The sequence below is a fragment of the Platalea leucorodia genome, assembly GCF_965183815.1.
Source record: "Platalea leucorodia genome assembly, chromosome: 12".
Taxonomy (NCBI): domain Eukaryota; kingdom Metazoa; phylum Chordata; class Aves; order Pelecaniformes; family Threskiornithidae; genus Platalea; species Platalea leucorodia.
The window spans coordinates 9009254-9032415 of NC_138834.1; the positions used below are offsets into that span (position 1 = coordinate 9009254).

General features: G+C 60.6%; 3 protein-coding genes across 3 annotated transcripts; 1 reads left to right on the plus strand and 2 right to left on the minus strand.

The window, feature by feature from the left end:
- Positions 1–315: 315 nt before the first annotated feature.
- On the minus strand, positions 316–9821 carry TRPV4 (transient receptor potential cation channel subfamily V member 4). Its single transcript, XM_082324683.1, has 16 exons — positions 9790–9821; positions 6315–6771; positions 5107–5279; positions 4708–4860; positions 4311–4451; positions 3901–4199; positions 3207–3386; positions 2975–3133; positions 2739–2831; positions 2469–2542; positions 2193–2358; positions 1900–1966; positions 1383–1699; positions 1136–1263; positions 776–897; positions 316–558 (listed from the first exon to the last, which is right to left on the minus strand). The coding sequence occupies exons 2-16, from the start codon at positions 6689–6691 to the stop codon at positions 416–418; spliced, it is 2592 nt and encodes an 863-aa protein (XP_082180809.1). The 5' UTR covers positions 6692–6771; positions 9790–9821; the 3' UTR covers positions 316–415.
- Positions 9822–10923: 1102 nt separating this feature from the next.
- On the minus strand, positions 10924–13794 carry GLTP (glycolipid transfer protein). The gene is made up of 5 exons (XM_082324629.1): positions 13628–13794; positions 12683–12744; positions 12249–12382; positions 11756–11906; positions 10924–11367 (listed from the first exon to the last, which is right to left on the minus strand). Exons 1-5 carry the CDS (start codon positions 13728–13730, stop codon positions 11185–11187), a joined length of 633 nt encoding a protein of 210 aa, XP_082180755.1. The 5' UTR covers positions 13731–13794; the 3' UTR covers positions 10924–11184.
- Positions 13729–22424, plus strand: TCHP (trichoplein keratin filament binding; the record flags this gene model as incomplete). Its single annotated transcript, XM_082324809.1, has 14 exons — positions 13729–13772; positions 14487–14625; positions 14961–15208; positions 15287–15488; positions 16712–16768; positions 17344–17412; positions 18234–18407; positions 18900–19012; positions 19330–19396; positions 19689–19861; positions 20864–20945; positions 21183–21368; positions 21462–21605; positions 22284–22424. The coding sequence occupies 14 exons, from the start codon at positions 13729–13731 to the stop codon at positions 22314–22316; spliced, it is 1731 nt and encodes a 576-aa protein (XP_082180935.1). The 3' UTR covers positions 22317–22424.
- Between the last annotated feature and the right edge of the window lie 738 nt (positions 22425–23162).

The following is a 23162-nucleotide window of genomic DNA, read 5'->3' on the forward strand; positions in this document are numbered from 1 at the left end:
CAATGCCAGGAGGAGGAGGTGGTGGCAGGTCAGTCTCTATTACTAAATAAATAATTGTATAAATCTTGTGCAAAAACATGTAGCAAAAACCATTGGCCTTGGTGGGCAGAGGGGGCTGTGCTCCCCGCACCCTGCCCGCAGCAGAGGTTCCTGGCATGGCACCGCCGACAGCCCCAGCTCGACAAAGCGAAGCGGCAGCGCTGGAGCTCATCTGTATGAGCTGGAGACCCCCAGCACCACTGGGGCAGGGCCAGGACCCCCGTCTGGGCTGGACACCTGCCGGGACAGCGGCTGCCAGAGGGATGGAGGCTGCACGAATCCCTGAGGAGCAGACAAGCACCATCCATCCCAGTCCATAATTCTGCTGGCGTGCCAGGGGCCCGGGCAGAGTCCGTCGGCTCCCAGCACCGCCATGCTAGAGTGGGGAGCTTGAGGCCTGGCCGTGCCGCCGCTCCCGTGCCTCCGCCGTCCCCACGGTCCCCAGCGGCACCACCACCTCATCCGGCTGGCAGCTCTTGTTGAGCTCCACCACGCGCGGCACCACCGTCGACCAACGATCTGCAGAGACAGCGGGAGTTTGTCAGAGCTGGGAGCCTGTGGCTGCTCCCCCCTTGCCAGAGAGAGCCCCACGCCACCTGGTCCCCAAAGCAAACCTGCTCCTGGGGCTCATCAGAGGCTGCAAGCAGCATCCCAAGGGATGCTCCCAGCCCACAGCACCATGCTCACCTCCCCACAGCCCCCAAGGGATGCTCCCAGCCCACGACACCATGCTCACCTCTCCGCAGCCGGCCCACGGTGTGGGAGAAGCCGTAGTACTGGTACGTGTCATTCTTGCCTGGATCCTCACTGATGATGCCCAGATTCTGGTTCCAGTGGGACCAGTTCACCTCGTCCACCCTGCAGGGAAGGTCAGACCCGGAGGGGCTGCACGGAGCGGCTGGGAGCCAGGGCGGCAGCTCCTGCATCCCTGCGCCATCCCACCACCAGCAATGCCACCTGGCTCCAGATTAGTACAAACTACCCAGCAAGCGAACGCACAGCACCGGCACCCCGAAATGCTGCTCGCTGCAGTGGGAGAGGCTTGGCTGCTCCCAGTCCCCAGCTTCCCAGGGCTCCCAAGGGCACCTGCCTTTACCTGAAGCACCAGCGGCGGTCAGGTGTCCCATCGGTGCCCTTCCCCACGGTGACCATCTCCCCTGAGCGGAAGGCTCTCCGCAGGAACACAGGGAAGGAGCGCTCGATGTCCAGGATGGTGGTGGCCCACTGCCGGCGACACCAGGGACCCCTCAGCCACTTGGGGACAGAGGCATGGGAGTCCCTTGCCCAGGTGGTGCTGCTTTGATGGAGCTTGGGGTGCTGCAGTGCAGCTCCCAGGGTGGTACCTGCAGCTTCCAGATGTGCTTGCTCTCCTTGGAGACTTGGCCCACGGTCTCACCCATGAGAGCGATGAGCATGTTGAGAAGAAGCACGAAGGTGAGGATGATGTAGGTGACGAGGAGGATGATGAAGACGCCGGGGTACTTGGCGCTCTCGAGCATCTCCAAGTCACCCATGCCGATGGTGAGCTTGAAGAGGTCAAGCAGGAAGGTGCTGAAGGTCTGGCTGTCCCGGCAGGAGGGGTAGGTGGGCACCGTGCAGTTGGACTGCTCCTCGCTGCAGGACTCGCTGCTGGGACACGGGTTGAGGAGGGACACCAGAGCTGGGGGAGGAAGCACAGGGACGGCGAGTCCACAGGGGCGGCCGAGCCCCTCTCCCTCTCCACTGCAGGAGGAGGCAAAGGCTGAGCCTGCAGGTGGGTAGGACAGAGCGGGGGCTCCACAGCCCCCTGCCTGGCCGTGCCATGCCGTGCCGCAGGGCTCATCCTTCCCCTGAGCCCCAGCTCGCCGGCCAGGTGCCTACCTGACGCGTAGCCAATCATGAAGAGCAAGTAGACCAGGAGGAAGCGGAAAAGGTCTTTGAAGAGGATCTGCAAGTGATGGAGAGGGGGGGTGGGATGTGCTGGACTGCAGCGCCCAGCCATGTGCCAGGGCACCATTTCCGAGCCATGCTGCAGGGATGGCTGGGCTGAGAACAGGGCATTGGTAAGCCATAAGAAACCCTAAAGAAAGCACGGAGGACCCTCCTTTTGCGCCGCACATCCACAGGAGGACCAGCCCTGCTGAGGAAGAAGAAGACCCCTGACCCCACCAGACCTTCTGGATCATGATGCTGTAGGTCCCCGTCAGCTTGAGCCCCCGGGTGAAGTACAGCGCGTTCATCCAGCCCAGGACCAGCGCGAAGACCATGACGGCCAGGTACGCCTCGATGCCACCCAGGTACAGCCCCGCCGTGATGATCACCAGCACCGAGTAGACGAAGCTGGAGGAGAGCCAAGGTCAGACCCTGCACCGACAACCACCGCCAGCTGCTGCTCCTTGCAAGCCCGGGGGTGCTGGGGCTCAGGGAGGCCCCGGGGCTTCCTCACGTACTAGAGGAGCTGGAAGGAGCCGTCTATGAAGAAGGAGTTCATGCCTGGGCACTTCTTCATGAACACATCTTTGATCTGGGGGAGAGAGGGAGAGGTTGGGGGGAGCTGGGGGGAGCACGCCCCTGCGTGGCAGGGTCCCGGTGTCCGGGGGGCATTGCAGCAGGGGCTGATGCCTCAGGACATGAGGCTGTCGCCCTCAAGTCGCTCCTTGCGTGGAGATCATGAGGGCTTGGCTGTCCCATAGGAGGACCCCCCGCCTTGCCGCACTGACATTTGTGAAGAAGAAGACGATGCCGGTGAGAAGGGTGATGATCTCCCCAGCCAGGCGCAGGTAGTCGACGGTGGTGGTGTACGGGTAGGGGGGCTGCAGGGAAAGGACAGAAAGGACAGAGCTGAGCTGCTCCACCATCCCAGGGCAGGCAGGGCTGCTTGGGGCAGAGACCCGGCAAACCCCCCTGCCAGGAGGTGCTGGCCCATGGGGCTGTGCCACAGTGCTGTGGGACTCACGGGGCCTTCCATGGGGCGGTAGTAGGCGACGAGGGTGAAGATGACCATGGCACAGAGGTAGGAAACCACGCTGATGTAGAAGGAGACGGCCCCAAATTTGCGCCACTTGTCACGCAGCAGCTCATTGATGGGCTCCACAGCCAACATCTCATGGCGGTTCTGGTGGAATATGGGTGCTGTCAGTGGGGACCTGGCCCTGTGGCCCCCCTGGTCCTCCCTGGCCCATGCTCACCTCAATCTTGCTGTTGTAGACAAGGATCTCCAGCACGGACACCTCCTCCCCGCAGGTGTCCAGCGAGGAGAGGTCATAGAGGGAGGAGTAGACGGGGCCGTACGCCCAGTCCTTGAACTTCCGTGAGAGGTGCCGGGCGTCCTCATCCGTGATCTCCCGCCGGATGATGTGCTGGAAGATCTGCCAGAGGGAGGACTGCTCACCCACGGGCAGACCCGCACCCGGCCCGCGCCTGCTCAAGGCACCCCGCTCTCCTCCCACCCCACCCCAGGCACATCCCCTCCCACCGCTGAGCACCCCAACCCACCCTCTGCACCCCAGGGGGGCCCGGGGTGCTGCCAGGGTGCAGGGTCACCATCGCTGCGGGCAGCCCCCCAGGATGCTGCAGCTTCTGCGTTTTTAATGAACCCTCTGCCTGCACCGCTGGAGGATGAGGGCAAGTAAGGGGAAAGGACGGGATGTGCCGAGGGCCTGGTGTTAATTAGGGAAGGGACAGAATGCAATGGGGGGTTAATTAGCCAGGTTAATAGGCTGCACGTGCAGATTTCCAACAGCAACTGCAGAGAGAAGCTGCGATGCTTGCTGCTGGCAGGGACATGCACTAAGCGTGACAGGGCTCAGCTGAGAGCTGACAGGGGCTCAGCCCTTGCAGCCAGGGATAGCAGGGCAGACGGCTCCCAGCGAGTCACTGTACCCCAATCTTGCCAGTCTTGGCAGCCATCATGAGGGGGGAGAGGCCATCGTTGTTGAGCAGCGCCTCCAGGTTTGTGTCGGGGAAGAGCTTGGCGCACTTGACGAGGAGCAGGTCGTACATTTTGGTGACAAACTTGGTGTTCTCGCGGGTGTTGTCGGCGATGGCGACCAGGGCGTGCAGCACGGTGTTGCCGCGAGAATCCTGGCGCCGCAGATCTGCCTGCTTGTGCCCGTTCTCCGTCAGGTAGTGCACGATGTGGGGCTGGTTGGTGCAGGCAGCCAGCGAGAGGGGCAGCTCGCCTGCAGGGACAGCACGCCGTCAGGGTGCCCGTGGCCCTCGCCCTGCTGCAGGGGCATTCCCAGGGCACAGCGAGTCCCCCCGGGCGACCCACCAGCTCCCTCCCTGCTCACCAAAGTAGAAGTAGCCGCCCTCATCCTTGGGCTGGAAGAAGCGGCCACGGGCCTGAGCGTGCACGTCCGCTCCTTTCTCCACCAGCAGCTCCACGTAGTGCTTGCAGCGGCGCTCGATGGCGATGTGCAGAGCTGTCTGACCTGCACCACCGGCGCCTGTCAGCCCCTGCCTCACCCCGCGACTTACCCTGGGTCCCCAGCCTTCCTGGGGTACCTGCTGCTCCAGTCCCCAATCCCCCCTGGAGTCCCCCAGCCTTGCCAAGGTCCTCACTGCTCTGGTCCCCAAGCCCTTCTAGGGTCCTCCATCCTCCCCAGGGTCCCTGCTGCTCCAGTCCCCAAACCTCCCCAGGGTCCCCCACACCTGGGCAGGGCCAGCAGTGGCCCCACGCCTCCCTACCTCGGTAGTAGACGTCCCTGAAGGGCGAGTTGATGAACTCCCGCATGTTTCCCGTCTTCTCGGCGATGTCAAGGAGGAGGGGGATGGTGTCGTTCCTGCCCCCGCTCAGGTTGAGCAGCGCCTTGGGCAGGCAGGTCTTCCCCGTGGAGGGCTCTGGGAGCAGAGGGTGCTAAGGGGGGGGCCAGGGTGAGCCCCCCAGGCTCTGAGGGTGCCCAGCCCTGCACCCCTGCACCCCCTGGTCAAATCCCCAGCTCCTCCCAGGCACCGGGTGCCGCATGTCGCAGCCCCCCATGCCGGGACTGTGCATCATCATCCCCGTGGGGACACGGGGACCACCAGTGGCATGGCACAGCCCCAGCACCACAGCGTCCCAGGGCAGGGCCAGCCCCAGGTGCTCACCTCGAAACTCCTCATCCGTCAGGCGCTTCTTGTGGGTGAGGAGGAAGGAGAGGAGCCCGTCCAGGCCCGTGGGGGACCCCCGGGAGACGATGTCAAAGAGGATGGGTCTGTTGAAAACCTTGAGGACAGGGGGTGGGTTGGGAGCTGGTCCCTTCGCACCTGGCGCCTGCTTCCTGCGGGAGAAGCGCCAGTGCTGGAAACCGGAGCCGCTGCCTCGTTTTCCCACCCGTGCAATGAGCTTGAGGTTGCTCAGCCACTGGGGAAGGCATGGGCACCTTGCAGCACCCCCGTGGCTGGGGTCACCCATGGGGCCAGGGCAGCCTCCCCACCCACAGCAGCCCAGTGCTCCCAGCATCCCACCTCCCAGTATCGCCCACGGGGGCCGGTGGGCACCTTGCCAGCTCCTGGCCAGGTGCTGCAGCATTTTGGGCTCCCAGCTGGGACGGGCTGTGGCTTCAGCCACGCTCCAGTGCCACAGGTGAAGCCAGACCGGTCAGAGCAGTTGGCAGCAGCGGAACAGACTGGGGACAACCAGCCAGCTCCAGGCACCGGGAACAGGGGGAGGAGTAACAGCGGCTGCCCCAGCCAGGGATCACCGGGGCTGGGGGCACGTGGGGCATCCGTGCCCACCCAGGGGACTGAGCTCCTGCCAGGGCATGGGGACACCCCATGGCCCCAAGCCAGGCTGCACCCCTGGGGTGGGGACAGTGGCTGGGGGCCACGGCAGCCCCCCCAGGTGCCCGGCACAGACGGGCATTGTACGCCGGGCCATGGGCTGCCCCCCCCCAGCTCCGGTTTCCTGGCGCAGGGAGGGTGGAGGCCCTCCTGAAAAGGCCTTTCATGCCGGGGAGCCAGACGTCCGCACCGGCCAGGGGAGCGGCTGGGCGCACAGAGCCTCTTTCATGGCGCTGGCAAGGGGGAAGGGGAGCTACAATCCTGGACCCACGGCACCATGGGGCTGCAGACCCGCACCACGGCACGGCACAGCCCAGCACTGCCACTGGGACTGGCTGGGAGCTACCCCGTGTGCGTGGCACCCTCTGCCCAAAGTACCCCAAAGTGCCACTCAAAGAGCCATGGCAGGGTCTGTCCCCGTCCCCAGCTGCCTGGCACCCCCATACCCACGGTGTTGCACCCAGCGCGCCCAGGTGTCCCCCACCCCATCACTCCCTGCTGGCACCGGTGTGCACGGGCATCCTTGTACTCACTCCGCAACCCTCCTGCGCCAGCGCTTGTTCTCGCTGGGGTGGTGGCGGTAGGTGCCGTAGTCGAAGAGGGAGTCCATCGGGGCTTTCTTGGGTGCGGGGACCACAGCCGACTCATAGATGGTGGCCTCCAGCAGCTCCATGGGCTTTGGGGCACCTTTCCGGAAGGCCCCTTGGAATTTCATGCGAAGGTTTTGCTTTCCATCCCCAGCACCGGGGGGGCTGCGGGCTGCCTCAGCGGGGGACGGGGTGTCCTCGCTCTCGAACAGGTTGGCCAGCGAGGAGAGAGGAAAGGAGTCATTCTGGAGGGACCCGTCATCCCCTGGGCCCTCCCCAGCATCACCGCCAATGGCGTGGGGGGGGTCTTCGGCATCTGCCATGCTCCCTGGCCGGAGGGATGGGTGCGAGCAGCCTGCCTGGGTAGCTGCAACCCCCAGCAACTTCCACAAGAGCAGGAGACCTGGCAGAGGAAAACCCAGCGTCATCCCCAAATAACCCCTGTCCCTCCCCATCTTCTCCCATGAGGCACCGTGCCCCCACACAGGAGCAGGTCCCACACCGGCCCCGGCAGCAGTTGGGGTCAGCGGGACCCCCCCACAGCCCAGGGTCTCCCGGCCGGTCCTGCCTGCCCCCACTCTCCTCAGCACCCACCTACCCGGCCGTGGGGACCCCTCACATCTGCAGAGGCCCCACTGGCTGCGGTGCTGCCGGCTTCAAAGCGCAGCTGTAATAGGCAAGGGCGAGCCCAGCCCCGCTGCCTCTCCCCGCTGCGGTCGGCTTGGGTGCAGCCCAGGACAGGGCACAGAGCAGACCCTGTGTGCTCTGATCTGCCTCCCAAGGAAAGAAAACATTCCTGGGATACACCCCGTGCTCAGGGAAGCGCCTGGAGGCAGCGGGAAGCTGCCTCCGCAGCAGGGTTGGGAGCGGGACAGGGCTGGTCCCCAATGCCCCACCGCTCCTGCAGCCCCGGGGTCTCAGTAGGACCTGGCCCTGGGCACATATAGTGCCGGCACGGCCACACTGGGCACCGGGACGGGTATGGACACGGCACAGGGGGGCTGCAGCCCACGGGAGGGCAGGAGCAGCGGTTAGGACAAGAAATTACAGGTTTAGGTTGCCCAGAGGGAGATGGGATTGCAGGAGAGCCACGCTACCAGTGTGGAGAGCAAAGCACTGCACCACGCCACGGGCACCGCCATGCCCTGCCCGCCAGGTCCCTCTGGGCCGGCAGCGCTGGCAGGGGCACGGACAGGCAGGGCAGACAGGTGAGTGACCCCGGGTTGTCCCCCAGCCCCGCTTTCCATGAAAACACACCCATGAAAAACATCAGTGTTAAGACTCAGCCCAGCTCCTGCCTCTGGGGAGCTCAGCCCTCCCTGCGGGTCCCAGGACAGAAAAAGCAGCTGGGAAACATATCATTTTCTGCCGGGCTGCAGCTTTGTACAACAAGCCATAATGGCAGGCTGGGCCCTCCCGGGGCAGGCAGGGATCTCTGCCGGATAATGTGCTTCTAATTAGGCAGCGTGAACCACAGCTGCCCATGGCAGCCCCATGGCGGAGGCCCACGATGCTCCTGTGTACCCGGGGGATGAGGGCTGCAAACAGCCCACAAGTCCTGCAGCAGTGGGAGGACCTCAGGCAGTGGTCCCCTCCTCCCCACCACCCGGGGGGACACCCAGCAGGGACGGTGCAGCCCCGGGTGGCACCCAGTGGGGATGATGCAGCCCTGGGAGACACGGGGTGGTGGCAGAGCCGACACAATTTCTCCTCCTTGCTGACTTTCCTGCCGTCACCCTCTCTGCAAGAAATTCCACAAGCACCTGCCAAAGCCCACAGGTCCCACACCCTGACCCCAGGCAAACATGGGCCCTCGCACAGCTGATTTGTCCTCGGACAACAAAGAAGAGAGGATTGTTAAGCACACCGACCTCGTGGGTTTTGCATGGGGACAGAGAGCCTGACCCCTCTGAGCTGTGCTGGGAATCCCAGCCCCGGACAAGCACAGCTTTAGGGAAAAGCCCAAACATGGCACGGGCTGTCACATGGAGCCCAGGGCAGAGCCAGGGAGCCACCGGCAAAGGACGTGGTTTCCATAGGAAACAGCTGAGGACATTGGCCGGGGGACTCAGCCAGGCGGCAGGGAGCCCTGGGGGTGTTCGTGGGGCTGGAGCCTGGGGAGACGCGGGGCAGAAGCAAGGGGACAAGGGGAAAGGGCAGGTGGGGCTGGGACGCCGGCGCTGCCGCCAGCGACCGGGGCAGGAAGCTCACGTCAGGACCGGCAGGCTCAGCCTGGGCGCTCCCAGGGGCACAGCCGCTGCCAGGAAAGGTGCTGTCAATGGGGTTTTATTTGGCTTGTTAGTTATTTGGGCTTTTATTTTTCAGACTTCCTCATCCCATGGAATAAATGAGTCAAGGCACAGCTCACCACGCGCCGAGGCTTGCCGGCACGGCCCTGGCTCTTGCATCCAACACAAACCTTCCCACTTGCTCCCCCACGTGCACTCCCACCTCTCCCCAGCTTTCCACCAAGTTACCTCCCAGCCAGACCAGTATCCCCAGTTAGTCCCCCACTCCAGCCCACCATGGGGGCACAGACATTGGCAGTGACACCAGGATGTGCAGGGACATGCCCTGGGCAGGCGGCAGGGAGGACGCCCCATTAGCGGGTGGTGCAGACTTCGCCACATTAAAGTGTTCCTCAAACTAAAGCACGAAGGGCTCCAGGTAGGAGTGAATCACTGAAACCACATCATGTTCACGTTCAGCCCCGGTGGAAACGCTCATCTGGAGTAAACCAGCCAGCTTCCAAAATAAACCGCACCTCTGGGACCGCGCTCACCTGGGCGAAAGCCATGAACTTGGCGTAGTCCAACGGATGAACATCAAAGCCGTTGGGAGCCCCTTCCCCAAAGCTCCCCATAGGAACGTGCCCGGGAATGCACCCGGCACCTCACCCTTGGAGTGGTGAGCCCCCAAACTGTCCAGCCAGGTCAGGACCCCGCAGTGCCGGGGGAGCCCACGGGGCTGGGCCCTGCCTTGCCCAGCTCAGCCTGCAGCCCTGTCCTCACCCCGGGGCTCCGTCCTGCCCCTGGTCCCTGTGTCCTGCCCCGGGGGTCCATCCCATCCTGGTCCCCATGTCCTGCCCAGGGGCTCCATCCTGCCCCAGTCCCTGTATCCTGCCCCAGGGGCTCCATCCTGCCCCAGTCCCTGTATCCTGCCCCGGGGGTCCATCCCATCCTGGTCCCCATGTCCTACCCCAAGGGCTCCATCCTGCCCCGATCCCCATGTCCTGCCCCAGGGGCTCCATCCTGTCCCAGTCCTGTATCCTGCCCCAGGGGCTCCATCCTGCCCCAGTCCCCATGTCCTGCCCTGGGGCTCCATCCCGCCCCGCTCCCCGCGTCCCGGCCCGGTCCCCCCCCACGTTCGTTCCGCCCCCCGTTTTTGCGGGACCCCCCGGCGCCCCGCTCCCGGCCCGTACCGCGGCACGTCCCGCGAAGGTTCCCGCAGGCTCCGGCGCCGCCGAGTCGCCGCGGGGCCCGTCCCGGAGAGCGGCCCCTCCCCGCCCCGGCTCCGGGGGCGGGCGGCACCGGGACCCGCCCGCCGGAGCGGCCCCCGCCCGCCCCCTCCGCTCCTGCCGGCACCCGGGCACCGGTCCGGAGCACCTTCCCCGAAACAGCCCCCCCCTCCAGGAACAGCCCCCCGCAACACCCTCCAAAAACAAGCCCCAAAATACCCTCCCCGAAACAGCCCCCCAGGAACAAACCTCCGAAATACCCTCCCCAAAACAGCCCCCCAGGAACAAACCTCCGAAATACCCTCCCCAAAACAGCCCCCCAGGAACAAACCCCCGAAACACCCTCCCCAAAACAGCCCCCCAGGAACAAACCCCCGAAACACCCTCCCCGAAACAGCCCCCTACCAGCAACAGCCCTGAAACAGCATCCCCAAAACAAGTCCCCCAGAACAACCTCCCTGAAACAGCCCCCACAAGGAACAGCCCCAAAAACTATCCCGAAAACAGCCCCCCCCCCCCCGAAAAGCCCCCCAAAGCTCCCTCCCCAAAACAGCCCCCCCAGGAACTGCCTGAAAACAGCCAGCCCAAGGAACAACCCCAAAACACCCTCCCCAAAACAGCCTCCCCAGAAACAAGCCCTGAAACAGCCGCCCAGGCCAAGGTTACCGTCAGTTTTTATTAAATTTTGCTTCCCTGCCCCGCCGGCATGGGGCTCAGCAGTGCCGTAAGGCGGTCGGTTAATAAGGCAACGCGTGCTTCCACAAACACCACGTCGGGACAGTCCCCCGGCTTCAGTCGGCACGGCCGTCCCGGAGGAGGGGGCTCGCTCCCACGCAGGCGCTGGCGGAGCTGGGGTCACCTGGGAAAGTCATCGGCTCCTCCGCCGCGGGCACCGCCGGCATCGTTCGGGAAGTTTCTCACCTGGCGCCCATCGGTGGGTGAGCGGCATTGGGCGCTCGTCGGCACACGACGGGTACGGGGCGCAGCACAGCCGAGGGTGCAGCGGTGCAGTCCGAGAGTCAGGGCAGCATCGGCGGGACGCTGCCGCCAGCCAGGCTTCATTCCCCATACCGCGGTAGACATAAACCCAGCGGTTAGGATTAGAAACACTTCTTTTTCCTCTTTAGTACAAAAGCTTGGGAAACCCTACGATGACACAGGGTACAACTGTTTTTTTGCCATATTCTCAATAGAAAATTAATTTTTTTTTTTTTTTTTAAGAAAACAGGTTATCCACTGCAGATCCAGATGAGAATCAAAGTCGTCTGACAGCCAGGAGCCACCCCAGCTGCCTCAGTGATTAAGACGCAGGTAGCACCTATCACACCTTATTTAAGCCTTGCCAGTCCTGTGCGAGCCTTAGGCTTTGTAGCTCAGCTCGGCGTTCATCTTTGTGTACATCTCATAAATTGCATCCAGGATGGGGGTGACCCTCGAAAGAAACTGATGAATCTTCTCTATGCTTTCCTCCTCCTTGACTTCTTTACCCTTCTCTAATGCTTTCAGCAAATCCGATTTGTATGGAAGAGCGTAGACCGAGCCCTATAAAACAGGGGAAGAAGCTGTAAGGCTCCCACAAACCGAAAGTCCTCCCCATCCCACACGCAGGACCCCAGTTTGCGTTGTTCCCGTGTGCCTCCGAGCGCCCGGAGACCCCAGTTTGGGTTGTTCCCATGCGCCCAAATGGGACGCCGCGGGGTCTCTGGGCACTTGGAGGCACACAGGAACAACCTTGGGGATGTTGACTGGACACTCGGAGAAGCAGGGATGCGCAGAGAGGGTCCCCTGGAAATACTGCTCAAAATAGATCAGCAGCTTCCCACGTTTCCAAGCCCTTATTCCCCTAAAACACATCACTGCTAGGGGCAACTAACGGAGCAGCTGGGCTTAAAGAACAGCTGCTTTCCTCCATGGAGACGTGAACGCTTACCGTGAAGAGCTTCTGCAGCATCCAGCCGTGGTATTTCTTCAGCGCGATCTCGTAAGCCTTCATGGCGTTCACTCGGATGAGGTTCGGATGCTCCTCGTCCCGCTCACCATCAGAGATGCTCTGCAGCAACACCAGCATGAATTTCAGGCCCCTATGAGAAGAGTGGAGATGTTGGGGTGGGGAAGGGGATGCTGCTTCCCAGCCTCCAGCAAGGCACCCCCCAAGCCCGACGCATCCAGGCCCCCCAAAAACCCCCAGCCCCAGCAGCACACCCTCCCCACAGGGCTGCTGCCTGCCCCTGCATGCTCCTGCTTGTGCAGCCAGCGTGCCGGGCTGTGCTCCCTGAAATGCAGCACCTTGCACTGCCCCGGCCAGACCCAGCCTGAAGGGACCAGCCGGACCCACGCTCGCCGCAGCAGCCTCCGGCTGGCGTTCAACGGGCTCCCTGCACGCCGGGACACAGCCCAGAGCAGCCCCCGACGCCATGAGTCACCTTTTCAACCACATCAGTGCCAGCGTTGCGCCTGTCTTGGGCCAGGCCGAGCCGTGCATCTCCTTCTCCGTCTCCAGGATGTTCTGCAGTGTTTTGAACTTGGCGGGGTTGGAGTCGTAAACCGCCCGGATTTTCTGAGAGGACAGAGAAGGGAGGTTGGCTCCCGGGAGCTGCCAGGCAGGGTGGCAGCAGGCTGGCGCTCACGGCTGCGGTATGGGGAAACGCGGTGTCTGTAGCGAGCACTGCGGCTGCTAAATGGTGTTTTCACCAGGGAATATCATTAATAAACACACAGAGACGAGCCGCCGCTGAGCCTGAAAGCCCCCCATGGGAAGAAAAGCCCTTTTTAAATGCCTCTGGCTCTTGCCTCTCTGATCTCACAGCATCCCTGCCTGGGTGTTCACCCCCCCATGCCCTCCTGCGCCCTTTCCTACCTTGATATTTCCAGTCAGGTCTGCTTTGACCGGCGAGTAGACGATGGGAGTCCCCAGGCAATCTGTGGAAACACGGAGGGAGGACGATTAGTCATTAGGGCACACAGGAGACATGGCAAAGTCCCGAGTCGTAACCAACAGGTTTCACCTTAACCCCAGCCAAGGCACCGAGACACGCGCCAGCGAGGCTGGGAACGGCTCTTCAGGCTTCGCACACGGTCGTGGCGAGCGGCTGCCGGCCCTCCGGGACAGCCCTGCCTCCCGCCCCGGCCCCGCGACCCTCCGGCTCCAGGACACGGCCCCGATGCGATGGTGCGGAGCGGCACGACGGGCACGACGGTCACAGCCCCGTGCCCGGCCCGGCCCAGCCCTGCCACCGAGCCGTCACACAATGGCCGACATTGTGGAGGGCAGCGGGACGGCGCAGGCCGTCGTGGCACAACGCACGCCCACGGCCCCGCCATGGGGTGAGCGGCCACGGGTGGGATCCACGGGCCGGCCGGGAGCTGCCTGCCCCGAGCGGTGCCTCCGGCCGGGGCGAACCGGAGGAAGGCGGCCGGGCCCCGCTGCGGCACCGGCGGCTCTGCCGGGGCGTGGGGCCCCGGGGACAGCGGGACGTTTCCCAACGGGGCTGCTCGGCAGGTTTGACGGGAGCGTGATGCAACCCCGGCCCCACCAGGCTGCTTCCCCGGCGGGCACCGGGAGAGGGGAGCAGCCGGGCCCGCGGGTGAGCCCCTACCGGGGGCCCGGGACCGGGCGGGGAACGACCCAGACCTGGGGGAGCCCCAGGAGCGAGCACCCAGGACCGGGGAGAGGCTACCCGGACCGGCGGGGCCCGAGAGCCCTCTGTCCGCAGACGGCCACGGCTGGGCGCGGCCGTGGGGCCGGTACCGGGCCGGGCCCTACCGCAGCTCCCGCCCCCGCAAACGGCCGTCCTGAACTCACCGAAGAAGGGCGGCAGGTGCGCCACGGCCTCCAGGAAGGGCAGCGTCTCGATCTGCTTGTCGGCGGGCAGCGGCTTGAACTCGTGCTCCAGCAGCAGCGCCATGGCCCGGCCCGGCCCGGCCCGAACCCGCCCCGCTCCGCACCGGCACCGCGACCGGCCTCGCCGCCCGACGCGGCAGCGCGCTGCCCCCGCGCCCCGCCCCCGCCGCTCCGACCAATGGCAGCGCACCGCCCGCCCTCTCGCCCGCCAATGGGGGCGCGGGGGCGGGACTAGAGGGGCGGCGGGGCGGGGCTGAGGGGCGGGGCTTGTGCTCCCCTCAGAGCCCCCTCAGCCCGGGGGCCGCTCCCCCGCAGCCCCGGGTTGGGGCCCGGAGGAGGCCGCGCTGCCCGCTCCGTCCACCCCGGTTCGTCCCCTGCTGCGGCTGGGCCCCGGCCCCGGCCTGCTCAGGGTCGCACGGGCGCCTGCGGGCCCTGCCCCGGCAGTGGCGGGTGGAAATAGGAGCATCCCCACCGCGGCTGTTTACGCCGTCTCGGCCCCGCACCGGCCGTTCCTCCCCCGGCCGGTCGCAGCGTTCCAGGCTGGTCGTCGTTAATTATTTAGGGGAGATAAATGTTTCATAGGGAGCAGCCGGCTCGGTTAGCGCGGCCCTCGCTGCCTCGGCGCGGCCTAGCCTGGCCTGTAAACCCAGGTAACCCCTGACGGGGGGGAGTAATTTCCAAGAGCTCGGCGACGGGCGGGAAAGGTGACACCGAGCTGCGGGGGGGCGGGCGCGGAGGGAGGCTCAGCCGCCTCCGGCAGCGCGCGGGGAGGGAGTTACCCCCGGACCCGGTGTTTTTACCGGTTCTTCTGGAAAAACAGGCGTTGGGGCGATACCGATCGCAGGGAGGCGGCTGGCACAGGGCCCGTCCCCGGCGGTGGCACACGCAGGGGGCCGCCGGCTGCCGCCTCCGCCCAGCCGGGGCCCGGGCCCGGGCCCTGGGTGCTGGGCAGCTCCCAGGTCAGGCGGAGGCCGGTCCGGGAGGGGTTCGGTGGGGGACGAGCTTCTGCATGCGGCGCCGGGCCGGCGGCGCTGCCAAGGCTGACAGAAACGGAAACCTTTAACCCGCCCGAAGTATTGACGGTGCAGTAAAGGAGCGGCGCTGCGGGAGCTTTGACCCGCGGTGGCACCAGCCCGGGTGCCCCCTCACGCCGCCCGGCCCGGGCAGGGGGCACGGCCGGCGGGCGGCAGAGGCCGGTCCGCCCCGGGCCGGGCCGGTGGGAGCCCGCGGGGGAGCGGGCGCCCCTCGCTTCCCGCGGAGCTCGGCCCGCCCTGTCCCTCGGCGGCGCCCGTAGCGGCCGGGGGCGTTGCCATGGCGCCGGGCGGCGGCCGCGGGTGGCGGGCGGCGGGCGATGGCGCTGCCGCTGCGGTGGGCGGCGTGGGGCCGGGCCCGGGCCCCGGAGCGCTGGGCCGCCGAGCGGCGGCGGGAGCTGGAGGAGCGCAACCGGCAGCAGTGGGAGCGGGCCAGCCGCTCCTTCGCCCGGGCCGCCATTTGCTGCTCCCGCCAGGCGCGGTGGAGCGCGGCGGGCGCCCTCCCGCCCAGGTACGGGGAGGCCGGGAGGGGAGGCGAGGCCGGGCCCCGGCGGGCGCTCCCCGTGACGGGCCCGGGTGTGTGTCGCAGCCCGGCGGCGGTGCGGAGGGAGGAGGAGGCGGCGGAGCGGCTGGAGGAGCGGCGGTCGCGGCTGCGGCGGCTGCTGGGCGAGGAGCGGGAGGTGCTGGCGGCGGAGCTGCGGGAGCTGCGGCGGGGCCGCGGGCCGGAGGCCGCCGGGATGCGGCAGCGGAGCGAGGAGCTGCGAGCCGGCCGGGAGGAGCGGAGGAGGAAGGTGAGGGCAGCGGCGGGGCCTCCCGCGCCCCGGCCCTTGACTCTGCACGGCGCCGGGAGAGGCCTCGCAGCCCGGGGTGCGTTCCCCATCCCTGCCGGTGAGGGGGCGCTCGCACAGCCCTCCCGGCGACGGGACGGGCACGGCCGCTCCCTTGCTCTGCATGGGCAAATTGCCCTTGCTGGGGGCTGGACAGAAGCTCCCTGCGCTGCGTTTTTCAGAACTGGGTGCTCTGGGCAAGGGGGTCGAGCGCACCCTCAGTCAGTTTGCCAACGACACCAAGTTGGGCGGGAGTGTTGATCTACTGGAGGGCAGGAAGGCTCTGCAGAGGGATCTGACGTGCTGGATCGGCGGGCCGAGGCCAACTGTGTGAGGTGCAACAAAGCCAAGTGCTGGCTCCTGCACTTGGGTCACAACAACCCCATGCAACACTACAGGCTGGGGGAGGAGTGGCTGGAGAGCTGCCCGGCAGAAAAGGACCTGGGGGTGTTGGTTGACAGCCGCCTGAACGTGAGCCAGCAGTGTGCTCAGGTAGCCAAGAGGGCCAATGGCATCCTGGCTTGTATCAGGAATAGTGTGGCCAGCAGGACCAGGGAGGTGATCGTGCCCCTGTACTCGGCACTGGTGAGGCTGCACCTCGAGTGCTCTGTTCAGTTTTGGGCCCCTCACTCCAAGAAGGACATCGAGGTGCTGGAGCGTGTCCAAAGAAGGGCAATGAGGCTGGTGAAGGGTCTGGAGCACAAGACTGGTGAGGAGCAGCTGAGGGAGCTGGGGTTGTTTAGTCTGGAGAAGAGGAGGCTGAAGGGAGACCTTATCGCTCTCTACAACTGCCTGAAAGGAGGCTGTAGCGAGGTGGGAGTCGGTCTCTTCTGCCTAGTAACAAGCAATAGGATGAGAGGAAACGGCCTCAGGTGGCACCAGGGCAAGTTTAGATTGGATATTAGGAAAAATTTCCTCATGAAAAGCGTTGTCAGGCACTGGCACAGGCTGCCCAGGGAAGTGGTTGGGTTTCCATCCCTGGAGGTGTTTAAAAGAAGGGTAGACGTGGTGCTTGAAGACATGGTTTAGTGGTGGACTTGGCAGTGCTGGGTTATCGGTTGGACTTGATGATCTTAAAGGTCTTTTCCAACCTAAACAATTCTATTATTAACTAATGGCTGCCTTGGGAGGGTTTGATATCTCAAATTCTTCTGTATTCTGATGTAATCCAACTCTTGCGTTTCCAGGTTGCTGAGCAGCTGCTCTATGAGCACTGGAAGAAAAACAACGCTGAGCTCCGGGAGGTGATGTTACTTTCTTTTTAGTCCCTGCTGCCTTGTGTTTATTAAACCAGTTTTTAACTTGAAAGTCATCGTATATCTACTGTTGTCATTCATCTTGAATCACAGCAATTGTCCTAAGCTCTGATAAACAAAAGGCAAAGAAGAAAATCGCTTAACTGTCTAAGGAGTCCCCTCAAAGCTGGTATTTTTCAAAAACAGTCAGAAATCTGTTCTGACTCAGAGCAGATTTTCAGTGCCCGTGATGTAAATATCTCCGGTACTTTTTAAAGCTGTGCCCGCCCTGTCCTTGGTGCTTCCTTATTCTTTATTCCACCAACCTGCTGCTCTAGCCGCCACAGCTCTGGTTTCAGTGTCACTGTAGTGTTTCCCAGGACTGGCATGTGACATTGACCCTCAGCTTGTGGCCTGGCGGGCACTGAGGACACCCAAACGAGCCCACCTCTGCAGAGGCAGATCCTGCTGGGACTCTGGGGCTACGGCTGGGCCAGGAGGAGCCCTAGAGAGTCTGTCTGGATCCTGGGGCACAGGAGAGCCTCTGGCACTAATGGCGATGCCGCATCTGTTGTCATCTACAGGTGGAGTCGGAGCTGCACAGGAAGCACGTGGTGGAGGCTTGGGGTGACCAGCTAACGCAAAAAAACAAGGTACGCTGGGGTAGCCCTGGTGTTACTGGTCACTAGGGCAGAGTCCTGGAATGCGTGAGCAGGTGGAGGTGTGACACTGTGTGCCTTTTGACCCAGCTGGCAGGCAGCTTGCCTTCCTGTATGGACGCGGTTCGGATGTGGAAGGAATAGGAGTTGGCTCTTGGTTTGTTTTTCTCATGCCAGTCTTGAACCAAATAATGACTGAGGTCGCTGTGCTCCGTCCCATAGCGATGGGGAGTTCTGGCGTCCGCAGAACGACAGGAGCTGCTAACAGGAAGGATGCTTTTAATGAGGACCCATCGTTCCTGTTTAACACACGATCCGTCTCGTAGAAAATCCAGTGCTATCTGCTGATCGGATCCATTGCAGGATTCGGCGCAGCGCTGGGTGCTCACTGAACTGCAGTGCAGAGCCAGTGCAAAGCTGCAAGGACTCGGTATTTGAATACACACATACATACGGGAATACAGGGCTTTTGATGTGAGGGAATAATAAAGGCCTTCAAATACAGATTTCAGAGTTAACTAAAACAATAATCTATGCTGTAATAGGAAAAACTGAGTGTATTTTTAAGAGCGCCTGTGCTTGTATCAGACCTGTGCAGGGTCCTGCGAGGGACGTGTATAGACTGGTAACCATTTTCAGGCAGTGATCAGCGATAGTTTTGCTTTGTCCTTGTGTTCCTTCCTAGCATATTTTGTTCCGTATTTTCCCAATACGTGTCAGCTTGCAAGAATTCGATTTGTGCATTTCCTGAGCCAGAAGTTGTTTCTTTGTGTTAGCCTAACCTTAAATGCCATGCTTTCTTTTGGCTCGGAAAGCAAGAAGCAACTGAACTTGAAGAGAAAAAACGTTATGAAAATGAATATGAAATTGCGCGAAGGGAAGCGCTGGAAAGAATGAGACAAGAGGAAGAGAAACGTCGGCTGGAAGAGAAGAAGCAAGCAGAGGCGTTGCTTCAACAAATAGAAGAACTGAAATTACAGGAGACAAAGGTAATCTTCAGTTTCTTCTAATTTGAGAAGGAAATTCATTGTTTCGCTTGGAAATACAGCAACACTGACCTGACCTCTTCCCTCCAGGTTTCTGCTAGATTAAATCTGGAACAAAGTTAGTTGTGACATAATTTCTGTTAGTAATGTAGACCTCTCCTGTGAGCACTGGCGTATTAACTGCATTCCGGTAGCTTTTGTTTGCTCCTCGTGAAATGTGAGCGCCCTTTTGTGCTGCACCAGATGAGAAAAACATAAACTTCTAAGTGTGACAGGTTCAGGTCAAAGGCTTTTTCAGCTGGGGCTTCTCACAGCGTCTCTTGAGCTGTGAGCCACTGAGCCACGAATTAAATTAATGTGGAATATTTGCTGCAGCGAGGATTTTGACTGTTTGCAAAGGAGCAGAATGGGGTACAAACTCTGGTACAAACGCGCTCTCTGGGATGTCCTGCCTCTCTGACGTGCTCTTTCTCAGTGGTTGTTTTTTCCTTTTAGGCAACAAAGCTGAAAAAAGAACAAGAGAATTTATTAAAGCAGCAGTGGGAGCTGGAGAACTTGGAAGAAGAAAGGAAACAAATGGAAGAGCACCGGAAGAAGAAAGAGCTTGGGTACGAGATCGAGTGTAGCTTGTTTCGGCAGGGCTTGGATAGAATCTGTTCCTACGTCCGCAATAGCACTTGCGGCACGAGGAGATATTTCAGATAGAAGCGGTGGGTTGTAAATATTTGGGTTTTGATGGAAGCGCCCAGAACAGCCCACGAGCAAACGCATCGGTGCTGTTACTTCTCTTTGTTCATGTTAGCAGTAGCAGGTACCTCTGTTGCCTGTAAGTTACATCGTCGTAGATGTACCTTCTTGAGTGCTGGTGTAGAACAACACAGGGCTTTGGAGTCGGTTTGAATGTGTTCTTTTCTTTCTCCTTCAGCCGCTTTTTGAGGCATCAGTGTAATGCCCAGCTAAAGAGACGAGCCCAGCAGATACAAGAGGAGCTGGTAAGAGAAAGTACCCCTTGATTTATACGTTCTAGATACTGTGTGCTGAAGAAACTTGTTCTTTGTGTTTTGTTTATGTGTCTGCCTCTGATGCCTACAGATAATTAGTTTGGAAGCCCCTTCCAGCTTGTGAACAGGGCTGGAGCAAAAAGATCATGGGGAAGCCAGCAGACTGGGTGTCCTCCTGAGCACACCCTTGACACTGTGTCACCACTACCTCGTAGAGAGCAGCCCTGCACACAGGCTGGAAGCCTGCTGGATAGTGGTTAATCATCTTGTGGTGTTTCTCAAGGAGATAGACAGGCAAATCTTAGCAGCCCTCCTCGAGAAAGAAGATGAGGATCAGCGCCGCCAGTCTGCGCGACGAGAACAAGCGGTTGCAGATGTTGCCTGGATGAAACGTGTCATTGAGGAACAGCTCCAGTTAGAAAGGGAGAGGGAGGCAGAGCTGCAGACTATTTTTAGGTGAGTCTGCCCACCTCTGAACATTGTCTAAAGAGACCGTGTGTGCCGCATGTTCCTGCCTGGTTGGAATTCGTGTTTGTTAAATAGGCTTTGAAAGTGGACGTTAGAAAGCGGTGTCTGGTTGGCCCTGCAGTTCCAGAAGCACGGCAGTAGGGGTGAGCGCTGCCCCTTCATTCCATGTGCTAGTGCTGTGTTGGCGGTCAGCGTGCCGGTACAGACAGACCCAAAGCTTTTCTGTCAGGACAGAATCAAAGCCTGCGGTTGTTTTTCAGTGACTTCGGCCCAGCACCTAGTCCATAATTTCTGTTATGTTGGCTCAAATGCAAGAGCTTTAATAATGAAAAAAGGTAGTAAGGCAGAGACAGCAAGAATTACCTTTTAGTTTTAAGTACTTTGTAACCAGCTTTCAATGATTCTGCGTTACCGATGTGGAGCGGTTTAGTCTAAGTGACTCCAAAACCTGCATATTGTTTCCTGTTGTATCTCGGAGCTTGTAGATAAAAGCTGCCTCAGGTTCCTCGTTCAGGTTCAGCTTACACTCTCCCCAGTGCAGAGAACATCTTCACTGGTGACAGGATAGTGCGTGCTACCATCAAGTTTTAGTTAAAGGTTTTGTTGCAGAGGCAAGATTTGCAAAATCTTCAGCTTTTCCAGCAATGCCCTTAACTCCCCGCCCCCTGTGTGAAGTAGTGCGCTTGTTAAGAGGCAAGCTTCCTCCCGAGGCCCTTTGTGCCTGGGGCAGACCGGAGCACCCAAGCAGCCCTGCTACAGGCCAGCGTTTCCTCCAGTGCGTTACCTCCTGCCGTTCAGTAACGGGAGAGCAGAGCGGTTCTCCGAAATAGGCGCAGGTGGGGCGGACGCGCTGGCTGCCTGGGAACAAATGGGAAGAGAAACCTGAGTGCTCCTCTAAAGCACTGGGTAGCTCGCCTATGCCCATGGAGTGTATAGGGTTTTTTAACTGTAAGTAGTAACCTTAGAGATAATTCTTCCTCTCTCCTTTAGAGAAGAAGCTAAAAAAATGTGGGAGAAGAGGGAAGAAGAATGGGAAAGAGAGAAGGCGGCCAGAGATCGCCTGATGAACGAGGTGATGACCTTTTTTGATGAGGTGTCTCTCTTGGTTTGATGAAGCCATCGTTCCAGCTGTGACCGTCCACCCTCCAGAGGGTCACAGCCTTCAGTACCCAGGGCAGAATTTTTCTGCTTGTCTGATACGTTTTCTGAGAACTGTTGAACTGTCTGCACTGAGATTTCCCCAGTTCTGCTTCTAAGGCTGGCCCCTTCCTTGTCTTACCTTCTCCCTTCACCCTCTCACTTCACAAAGGTGCTGGCAGGCAGGCAGCGCCAGATCCAAGAGAAGATGGAGTTAAACAGACGAGCCCAAGAAGAGTCTATAAAGTATCGAGAGCAGCTGATTAAAGAACTCGAAGAGGCAAAAGAACTGAGTAGGCGAGAGAAGGAGCAGGAGGAGGAACTGAAGACAGCCCACAGGCAGGAGCTGGAGGCGCAGGTACAGCATGCTTCCCAGACACGCCCCTGGCTGTTGAAGGTGCCCGGTCTGTGTCCGATCTCGCCGTAACAGCCCCGTCTTCTCTGTGTCCAGCTGACAGAGCGCCGCTTACAAGAACGGGAGGAGCAGCAGCGCCAGAGGGAGGAGGAAGAGGAGGAGAGATCAGCCCGGCAGCGCTGCGAGGAGCTGGTGCAGCAGGAGGCCAAGCGCATGGCTGAGCAGGGGTATCGCGGCAGGGTAGGTAGCAGCGGGACGGGGAAGCCTGGACATCCAGGCCCCCGACACGCGAGCCCATCCGCGAGCAGAATTGTTGTTGCTTCTGATCTGCACCTTTGTTGCCGTGCAGCGCCAGGGTGGAACACTGGGCCCATTCCTTTCCTGGTCCTATTTTTAACAGCGGTTTATAGTTCTCTCTTTCTTACAAATTGCTTTTTTATTGCTGATACTGATATTTTACATTCCAATTATTTAAATAACTTTTGAGGCAGACTTGTTGCTACTGCCTCAAATGTTGTTCTAATTATTTTCAGCACTATCAGCTGCATTAATGCAGTTGGTACAGTGCATCTCAGCTGCTCCATGTCTTTGTATTTTTACGTTAGCTCTAAAAACTAAGCTGAATTTGAGTAACCCTACCTAAACCACGTGCCCAGCAGATTGTATTTTTCATACTAAACTACGAGCTACTCTGCAGAGTAACTCACCCCGGTCATTTATTAGACAGTAGCTCCTGAAGTCAGAGGCAGCTGGAAGGTGTTACTGCCTTTAAGTATCAACTTTTAAACGTTCCTGATGGTTTTTCTTGGAGGGCGTTCTGTACTCTCCGGAGTACCTTTGCATGCTGAATAGCTCGTGTATGGAAGATTAATTGTAGAGCCCATGAAGTAGTTATGATCTTTGTTTTGACCCTGTTAGCTCTACAGTTACCCAAAAGCAGCATGGACCTGAGGATTCTCGCCCTTTGCACCTGAGGAAGGAGCACTAAACGCAGTTGCAGACTACAGAAAGAAAACTTTGAGGAATCAAGGAACTCCTGAAATAATGGTGGCTTTGGAGTAGCCTACAGTGCTGCCGAGACTCAACTCGTTAGGTTTCTGAAAATATTTAGCTGTGGCCTAGCTGAACACAAGAGCAAATTTCTGCTGACTTCAAGAACGCAGAGGCATGCGCATCCTTGGAGGACCGGACTGCTTCGCTTACTCAGTGTTCGGGAGCTGTGATGATGTATTTTAGTATGTGCTGCACTGGGGCAACACAGCAAATAAACGGGCCATCCGGATCTAAACCATGAAGGAATCTGTGCCTGCTGCAGAACGGGAGGTGTATGCTACCTGCTGCCTTTGCTGTTGAAGTGTCAGGCTCCCACTGAGACGCAGGACGTGCCTAGGGGCCCAGCTGGCTTTTAGGAGTTAATTCCTAACACAGTGCAAATCAGTAAGATAACGTCTGCTGTACCAGTAATTCTTAACAGGCCCAGTTCCTCTCCAGAAGGTGCTGAAGACTTGGTTCATTTCTTTACGTAAGCAAAGAGCTGCAATGAGAAGAGGGGAGGTTTAGGTGATTATTGCACTTGCCTCCTTGCCATCACCTTAGGCAGCCGCAGCTTAAAATCAGTCCCCGCGCGTTGCTTCAGCTGCTGCAGCGCGTTCAGAGCCCGTCACGGGGGGCGAGGGGCCGTCACAACAGTGGGTGCTGTTTCAGCACCGCAGGCTTTCCTCAGCTATAGGAACCTCTTCAAGATCTTTACAGACCCAGCAGTCGAATAACCCCACAGAATTTCGCACACTGAAAGGG